This window comes from Sceloporus occidentalis, unplaced genomic scaffold (assembly GCF_023333645.1).
Source record: "Sceloporus occidentalis isolate IW3139 unplaced genomic scaffold, rSceOcc1.0.p SCAF_7, whole genome shotgun sequence".
Taxonomy (NCBI): domain Eukaryota; kingdom Metazoa; phylum Chordata; class Lepidosauria; order Squamata; family Phrynosomatidae; genus Sceloporus; species Sceloporus occidentalis.
In genome coordinates, this window is record NW_028316987.1 from 96,038,854 (window position 1) to 96,048,386 (window position 9,533).

The 9,533-nt window shown below is 48.4% G+C and overlaps 1 protein-coding gene across 5 annotated transcripts in view; it reads left to right on the forward strand.

The window, feature by feature from the left end:
* Positions 1 to 9,533, forward strand: part of SCAP (SREBF chaperone) — a 68,310-nt gene extending 58,777 nt beyond the window's left edge. For all 5 annotated transcript variants that reach the window (XM_089533834.1, XM_089533838.1, XM_089533836.1 and 2 more), the window contains 5 exons: positions 2,572 to 2,654; positions 4,087 to 4,253; positions 5,225 to 5,305; positions 6,566 to 6,772; positions 7,700 to 9,533. In XM_089533834.1, the coding sequence (XP_089389960.1) occupies positions 2,572 to 2,654; positions 4,087 to 4,253; positions 5,225 to 5,305; positions 6,566 to 6,772; positions 7,700 to 7,945 (784 nt within the window). In that variant the 3' untranslated portion in view covers positions 7,946 to 9,533. The remainder of the gene's footprint in view (positions 1 to 2,571; positions 2,655 to 4,086; positions 4,254 to 5,224; positions 5,306 to 6,565; positions 6,773 to 7,699) is intronic.

The window sequence follows — 9,533 nt, forward strand, 5'->3', positions numbered from 1 at the left end:
ACAGTTTCAGAGAAGGGCAAGGAAGACAAGAAGAGGTATGGAGAACAAAATAGGTGAGCTGGGCATGTTCAGCTGATGAAGAGAGGGCTGAGGGGGACATGGTTGCCCTCTTGAAATATCTCAATAGCTGTCACAGAGAGGGCAGGTTTGTTCTCTGCTGCCTCAGAGGGTAGGACTGGGTCTAATGGTTTGAAGTTACAGGAAGGTAGATATGAATTGGACATTAGAAGGAACTTCTTGATGGTAAGAGTGGCTTGGCAATGGAACCGATTGCCTAGAGAGGTGGTGGGGTCTCCTCCTCTGGATGGAGGCTGGACAGCTGCCTGCTGAGGATGCTCTAGCTGGATATCCTGCATTGAGCAGCAGATTGGACACAGTGAAGTAAATGAAGAAAATAAATAAGTGGCCCATGAGGCCCCTTCCAACTTTATGGTTTATTTGCCTGCTGTGATGCTTTTAACAACTACTTCGCAGCTAAAATCTCTCAGATAAGAGTCAATCTGGATGCTGGGATTGCTGCAGAATCGACTGATGAGGTATCCAGTGAACCTGCTGTTGAGGTTAAACTGGATCGGTTTGAGCTTGTGAATACCGATGACGTGGACAAGATCCTTGGAAATGTGAAGAAGACGACAAGTCCCCTCGATCCCTGCCCATCATGGCTGGCCGTCCAGGAGGATGATTCCTTGATGGCATTTCTTAGAGAGGTCATCAATGGATCCCTTAGGGAAGGAGGCGGTGGTTAGAGCTCTCCTGAAAAAACCTTCCATGGACCCCCTGGATATGAAGAACTACAGGCCTGTATCCAATCTTCCATTTTTGAGCAAGGTGATCGAGAGGGCTGTCGCCCTTCAACTCCAAGTCATCTTGGAGGAAACCGATTATCTAGACCCATTTCAAACCAGCTTCAGGACAGGATATGGGGTGGAGACTGCCATGGTTGCTCTGGCTGACGATCTTTGTCTAGGCATTGACAGAGGAAGCATGACCCTGTTGGTGCTTCTAGATCTTTCAGCGGCCTTCGATACAGTAGATCATGACATCCTCTTGGAATGCCTGGGAGAGTTAGGAATCGGTGGCACTGCACTCCAGTGGTTCTGGTCCTTCCTGTCGGGTAGATTCCAGAGGGAGATGCTTGGGGACAGTCGCTCCTCGAAAACGGAGCTTAAATGTGGCATCCCTCAAGGTGCCATACTGTCCCCAATGCTATTCAATATTTATATGAAGCCGCTGGGGGAAATCATTCGCAGACATGGGGCACGGTGTTATCAGTACACTGATGACACCCAAATATATTTCTCCATGTCCCGATCAGCAGCTATGACAACAGATGGCATTTCTCCCCTCAATCAGTGTCTTGAAGCGATAATGGGCTGGATGAGCAAAAACAAACTCAGGCTGAATCCAGACAAAACGGAGGTACTTACAGTAGGGGCCCCCAAACCAGGAATTGGGTTGCAACCTCCAGTCCTAGATGGGGTCACGCTCTCCACAAAGGACTGTGTTCACAGTCTGGGGGTGCTCCTAGATCTGTCGCTTCACATGACAAACCAAGTGAATGCGACGATCAGGAGTGCCTGTTATCTGCTCCGGCTCCTGCAAGTAAAGGACCTAGAAACTGTTGTACATTCACTGGTAACTTCACGACTTGATTTCTGTAATGCACTGTACATGGGGCTACCCTTATGCCTAGTCCGGAAACTTCAACTAGTGCAAAATATGGCAGCCAGGCTGCTTGCTGGAAAAACTAGGCGTGACCGAATAACACCCATTCTAAAATCTCTTCACTGGCTGCCTATTAGTTTCCGAGCACAGTACAAGGTGTTGGTTATCACCTTTAAAGCCCTACATGGCTTGGGTCCAACCTATTTGAGGGATCGCCTCCTCCCATATAATCCGCCTCACCCTCAGGTCCTCTGGGAGGAATCAATTGCAGCCTTTAAAAACCAGACTAACTGCTCCCTCCCAGAGGGCCTTCTCTGCAATTGCTCCCAAACTATGGAACAGCCGGACGGATGAGATCTGTCAAATTGCCAGCTGTTAAGATGGATCTCTTCTGGCAGGCCTTTCCTGAATAAATTTCCGGCCACAGAATGACTGTCCCCCACATCGTGTATTAGCCCACCACTCTGTCCTAGTTATATTTTTATTGTGTTTTTAATAGATATTTTAATCTCCAATTTTAATTGTAATGTGTTTAATCCTGTTTTAAGGGGGAGATTTGGGACATAATGTTGTAAATGTGGATTTTAATATGTTGTGAGCTGCTTTGATTGTCTAGTTACAGAAAAGCGGGATACAAATAAAAGTTTTATTATTTATTATTTATTTTGTCCTTTAAATAAATGAAATGTTTTAGGTATTGGGGGTTAAGCTTTCACCAGATTGCATATTTTACTATCGTTCCTGGCTTTTGGCTTCCCTTTTTTATTTATTTATTTATTTGGTATTGTTGATGTTTTCAGTTGAACATCAAGGCTACTTTGGGAGGGCTTTTATCCTTAGAAGTAGGTTCCAGAATAGTTTAAATAATGTAAGTGCACATGTATGTTGGTCTTTGCTTCACAACAGGATTGTTGCTGCACGTCTGAATGGCTCCCTGGATTTCTATTCCTTAAGGACGCACACCTCTGTGGATCATTCCCAATTCCGAGGTAAGAGGGCTGCCCATGCCACTGGAAAAAGGCTCTGGAGTACCTTTGCCTTCCAGGCTCAGACTGTCCTCTGCTCAGCTGCCTTGTTTTGCAGATGACTAAAGCAGGAAGAGCTGGAAGTCAGTCTGGGGATTCATCTACCCTGAGAGACTCCAGCCCTGTGTTTCTCTTTTCCCTGTTAGCATCATATAACACCTTGAATAGGGGCACTGTTTTGTACCCTTCCCCCAGTATTCTTCCAGCTTCCCCCTGACTGCTCATTTTCTGAAAGGGAATTGTCTCATCAAGGAGCTTCCAAGAGCAATGATTTCCCTTTTTCAATAAGTAACAGGCCTCCCGATTAACATCAAAAGCATCCATTCCTCAGAAGCAGAAGAGGTTTTGGCTATGGCCTCAGTTCAATAAGCTTTTAGCAAAGCAAAAACAACCACATGTGGACATATGCCATTGCAGCACTATGCAGCCTTTGTGACAAGTAGAATGCACCCAGACAAACACTAGAGTTGCACAATGAACCACCATATGCAATGCACATGGCTATGGAGGCAAAGGGGAAACTGCACAGGATAGGAGAACAAGCAGTTGTTGCTCAGTGTCTTGAGTTGCATAGCGGCACTTCCGTTGTTGAGTCCTGAATGTGCTAGTTGACCAATGTGGTGATCCATGGTTCTTTCCTTCTGCTGTTGCCTGCTTAATCCATCCATTGTGCAGTGCTGAGTTCTGGAGAAGAGAAGGTTAAGAAGTGACATGATAGCCCTGTTTAAATATTTGAAAGAAGATCATGAGCTTGTTTTCTGCTGCTCTGGAATGTGGACCATGGAGCAATGGATGCAAACTACAGAAAAAGTTAGGAAGCACTTATTGACAGTAAGAGCTGTTTGGCAGTGGAATATGCTCCCTCGGTGGAGTCTTGAGTACTTTGATGATGTCTTCCTGCATGGTAGAAGGGGTTTGGACTGGATGGCCCTTGAGGTCTCTTCCAACTCTCTGGTTCTGTGATTTTTTGCACCACATACTCGGCATCCACTCTGCATGTTTATGTTGTTTCCTGAATGCTGGCCCTTATCTAGCTTCAGGTTTTGTCAGTGGTGGTTTTCTCTGCTATCCACAGAAGGTGTCAGGGCAGCAAATTGGCATCTGGTTTTGTCACAGTTGCTCACCCTGGTCTTGTGCCTTTCTATCTTTAAACAATACAGATTTTCTTCCCTCCATTTCTTCTTCTGCCCTCCAACAGCCCTTGGTGGTGGTGATGATGCTGGTATTGCTAATAGTGATGATAATCTAGGTCCATGAGAAATGGGTCTTGGAAGCAGAGATGGAAACCCAGACAAAATTTGAATGTTCAGCCTGAGCACCCCCCCCCCCCTCCTGAGTTGCCAGAGTGTTACCTGGGAAAGATTCTCACCTGCTTCCTCTCTCCTGCTTTCCCCAGGAACGCCAGGGAGGAACAGCCTTCCCCCGTCCCCCATGTACAGCAGCAATGATGTTGTGACGTGCCAGCTGACCCACACCGTCACCTGCGCCCACCAGAAGCCCATCACGGCCCTGAAGGCTGCGGCAGGGCGGCTTGTCACGGGGAGCCAGGATCATACCCTCAGAGTGAGTAAGGAACAAGGCTAGATAGGAGGCGAGGCAGGCTGTGCATGCGGGTATTGCTTTCACTGATGAAATGAGGCAAGCCGGTGCACACCAACACTGTGGTACCATTCCCAAGTAGGGCATTGACCCTCTCTTGCTTGGGGTCTGGCCCTAATTCGATGGCTGAGGGCCACAATGGGTTGCTGAGGCATTGGTTTCTGATTTTCGGTCCCCATATGTCAATGTACTACACCTTCCAGTAAAGCTTCCAATAATAATAATATATATAATAATAAAAATGTATTTATATACCGCTATTCCTACATAGATCATAGCGGTTTACAACATAAAATGATACAATTATAACAACATATATCCCCAAACAGTGTAAACAAACTACCCATACCAATTAAAAACTATACAAAATACTCTAAAAACGAGCTGCTAGTCAAGGATTGTAAGAGTTGTAGTCTAGCAGCCTGCAGACTGCCCTGTGTGGGTAGTTCAAGAGGACCCACAGAGGAAGGAAAGTGCCTTGCCTGTGGGTCTGGGTCACAGAAACCAGTCATACAACTTGGAAGGCCTTTGCCGGAGTGACTCGGTGCTTTCACACAACAACCAGTGCCTTCCAGATGTTTCTTGACTGCAACTCCCAACATTTTATACTGTTAGCTGTGCTTACTAGGGCTGCTGGTACTTGCAGTCTAGCAGCATGTGGATTCCCACCCTTGAGGTACAAGGCAGAAGCTTCTCGGGAACCTCAGAGGCCAAGGAGAGTTTTGTTTTGCTTAATGAGCAGTGTTTTCTCTGTAGAATTTTTGTTTCATGTTTTCTGTGCAGGAAACTTGCTTTCCAGCCAGAAAATTCAATTTTCTGCACCAATCAGTAAATCTATTTTTCTGTTGTGCTGAGCCAGTCCTGAATGTCCAGGTTCTCGCCCATCCCCTTTTCATTGATTTGTATGTTTGAATGTGCCTCTTGTCTCCCTCCAGGTGTATCGCCTGGAAGATTCCTGCTGCCTCTTCACTCTGCAGGGCCACTCGGGGGCCATCACAGCCGTCTACATTGACCAGGTAGGAGGCACTGGCCGGCTGTTTGCTCTGACAGGCCAGCTGAGAGTTAAAGCCTCTTTCTGGATACGGAAGAGGAAGGGACTTACACAACCTGGAACTAATTTTAGTCAGTACAGGGAAGGGGAGATTCTTCACTCTGGCCATTTTAGTTTGGGTGACGTTTTGGACCAGTGCAGCTGATGCAGCTTCTAAGGTTAAATGGGTCTGAGGAAAATTCTGACTTTTGACATGGATGCTAGCTCAGCCCTGTCAACTCCAGTTGCTTTTATGTCTTAGTAAGGTATCCGCATTATATACTGAAATAATGCCATCCTGAAATGCAGTGTATTTCATCCTCCAGTTGTTTGGACAACCCTGTTGGATTAGGACTCTGGGAGAGCAGAGTTCAAATCCCCACTTGGCCACCTTAGGTGAACCACTTTCTCTCAGCCTCAGAGGAAGGTGGTGGCAAATCTTTTTTGAACAAATCTTGCTAAGAAACCCTGTGATAGGTTCTGCTTAGGGTCTCCATGATTCAGAAAGAACTTGAGGGCACAAAACCAATCTTCTTGCACTAGGGTGGCTTTCCATTTCCAGCAATCCCATCTTGGAAGAGAGAGAAAACACTTGGAGCTGGTGTGTGTGTGTGTGTGTGTGTGTGTGTAAGTAGAAGTGAGCCCATTTCCTTCCACACAGTGGGATCTCCCCCCCAGCCACCATCTCTTCCTTGTGCCTTAATCATGTCTCCCTTGGTTCATCTTCATCCATCTTTAACAAACTACTGTAGTCACGTATACGTCTAGAAATTTTAGTCAAAAAATTGACCCCAAAAACCTGGATCAACTCATCCATGGGTCAATGTGAACACTGTACTTTAATTCTTACAAAAAAAAATTCCCTGGTGAAAGGCAGGAGCATAATCTGTCCTGGAAGCACTGGCCCCTCTTCTACTCTCTCATCCTTAAGGGTAAGCCCAAGCAGTTATGCCTGCCAGAATTTTGCAGATTCTTTGGCATTGTTTTCCTTGGCTTCATCATTTAGATTCTTTGTTGCATGCCCCTAAGTTTTACCATTGGCTTCTCCATGGGTCATATCAAAATCCATAATTTTGGCCCCAAAACCTGCCCCCAAGTTATAGTTGAGTATATATGGTACTCTGTTGGCATTATGGGGAGTAATAGCTTGCAGCCTTATTTCCCAGCTCCGTCATCTGCCCTCAGTGGTGGTATTAGTGAGAGGAGAGTGTGGGGTGATCTAAGAATGGTGCCTTTTGCCTTTCAGACCATGGTGCTAGCAAGCGGGGGCCAGGACGGTGCCATCTGCCTGTGGGACGTGCTGACGGGGAGCCGGGTGAGCCACATGTATGCCCACCGTGGTGACGTCACCTCCCTGACCTGCACTACCTCCTGCGTGATCAGCAGCGGCTTGGACGACGTCATCAGCATCTGGGACCGGAGTTCTGGCATCAAGCACTATTCCATTCAGCAGGTGCCCCGCTGTAGGATTGGGGAAAACTCTGGGTCCTTCTGGCGGGAGCCAAACAGGGCGGTGGGGCTTTTGGGCTGGACAAATTGGTTTCCCAGGCTAGTAATCACCCCAGTTTTATCTGGAGTTGCCCTTGAAAATTGCTTAGTAACTTCGGTGACATCAGTATAAGGTTGGTGCTGCTTGGAAAATTTACCATGCCACTTTTGGCCCGGTTGAGGCAAATTTCCAGGCATCTGTCTAAGGTTCTGTAAGGCCTGGATCTGGAATATTTGTCCATTCCTCTTCTCCTACTTGGACCTCTTTGTGCCTCAAAGGCTGAGGAACTTGGCATGGGAGAGACTAGTCAGACATTGGGCTGACTGCAGGGGCTGATGGAGCTCTTTTCAGGAGCAGCCCTCTGTTTTATAGGATTTACTTTTTAGCCTTCTGACAAGGAGGAAGGACTTGCTAGCACCTCTCTCCTTTTAGACAGATGTAATCTTCAGGCCAGCATGATGTAGTGGTTTCAGCATTAGACTACAACTCTGGAGACGGGTTTGAATCCTGGCTCAGCCATGCAATCTCACTGGGTGACCTTGTGTTGGTCGCACTCCCTGTCTCAGAGGATGGCAAGGGCAAACCTCCGAACAGATCTTGCCAAGATAACCCCATGATAAGGTCACCATAAGTTGGAAACTACTTGAAGGCACACAATAACAACTTCAGACAATCTTCAGTCATGCTTAATTTGACAGTGGATAAGGAGAGCGTGGTTACTGAGTGTTAACAATCCAGCATTTGGGGAGTTTGCACATCTCGGGAAACAATACAGATGATCAGTGGTGTGTGCCTGTGCTGTGAATCTGAGCCACCAGGCGATAGAGCTCAGCCCCCCTCTCTTCTGTCCTCCCTCACCGAGGCCTTCTCTTTTGCTCTCCCCTTTCTTAGGACATGGGCTGCGGGGCCAGCCTGGGGGTGATCTCTGACAACCTGCTGGTGACGGGCGGCCAGGGCTGCGTTTCCTTCTGGGACATTGGCTACGGGGACCTGCTGCAAACAGTTTACCTGGGCAAGAGCAACGAAGCCCAGCCGGCCCGGCAGATCCTGGTCTTGGAGAATGCAGCCATCGTCTGCAATTTCGGCAGCGAACTCAGCCTGGTCTACGTGCCCTCTGTGCTCGAGAAGCGGGACTAAAGCAGGACTGGTGGCTAGTACAGCGGCAAGTGGGCCAAGGACTCCCCCTTCCCCTTGCTGAGTTGCTTTCCCCCCCTAAGTGGGCCATACAGGGATGCAGGCAGCCTGGCCTGGCAGGGCCACACAGGCTCCTTCCCAGCAGCTCTCCCCGTCTTTCAGCCATTAGGGTCACAGAAAGATTAGGGGCACAGACAAAGGATTAAGGTTAAGGGGGAGGTCCAGCTTGTGGTGGTGGGAGGGAGAAAGTGCTGGGAGCAAGACCCTCCTTCTGTCTGGAGGCTGCTGTCCATGCTGGTCAGAAGGCCCACCTTTTCTCCAGGGCACAAAAAGTGTGGGCAAGAGGAAAGGGGAGTGAGTCCACACTTGCCCCCTAAATGGAAGCGCTGTTGGTAGACACCCACAAGAGCGCCTTGCCCACCTCTGGGAGAGGAAGGGCTGTTTTTGCTGGCTCAGTTGCTGCCATGTTCAACACTTTCTTCTTCTCTATCACCAGCCCTGCTTCCTGCTCTGCCCTCCTCTCCCCACTGGTCACAGCAGCCGCAGCCCCACACAGTGCTAAGCGATAAACCTTGGGCTTGTGGGTGGGATGCCCCGTGCCCTTGGAACATGGCTGGGGTGAGGAAGAGGAGTGAGCTACACCAGTCACACCCACCCTCCCCCAGCTGCTTTCCTGCTGCCTCCTTCTTGCCTGCCTTCCAAGGTGGGCATATCTGGCTACCTGCCGTATTTATTTATGTCCTGTACATAGTTATTTATTCTGGCATATAAGCTTGGAGAGAGAGAGGGAGAGAAGCTGTCGGCTGAGGGACAGGTCAGCAGGGCATTCTGAAAACTTCACCTAATGTTGGTTCATCCAGGGCTCCGCAAGTCATTGTTTCCTTCCTCCCACAGAACAAAAGCCCTGGGCAAAGTGTGTTGAATCCCATCGGCCTGGTGCCTTTCTTGGGCCCCACAGACGGCTGCAGTTGCCTTTCAGTACTTGCTTGCCACTTGCTCTGACCCGTCAGCTTCTGCTGCTACCAGAGAGGAAGAGCAAGCATGCTGGAGGTCCAAAATGGTTGCCTTGGCCGTATGGAACATGGAAGTGCAGCACGGCCCCTTCGTTCAGAGCCATTGGCTCTACCTTCCAGTTCTGTTGATGTGAGATTTGGGAACCTCAGGCTAATATCCACAACCAACTTATTGTAAAACAAGAAAGTTTATTGTAAGATGCACAGCAGACGTACCCGCAAGCACGTCTTTGCAGAATCTGAAGGCACAGGGACAAATCCCCCCTTTAAAACCCCACCCAGGACTCCATCACCACGGCAACCAGCCCCCTTACCGTTGAAGAACCGTTACCTTCTATCCCACATCCCAAACCCCTGAGCAGGGCCCCATCCACAAGCCAAACCTCACCCTTAATATTCCACCTTACTTTCCCAGCCCCCAACACTATGCAATGTCTCAACACAGAGAACTATCGAGATCAATATATTTCTTCTTCGTGGTCTCTGCGAATCACACAAATGGGTTATTTCTGCGCATGCGCAGCAAACTCAGAAATTTCTAGAATCTCTGGGCAGAAAGTCATGTAACTTTCTGCAGT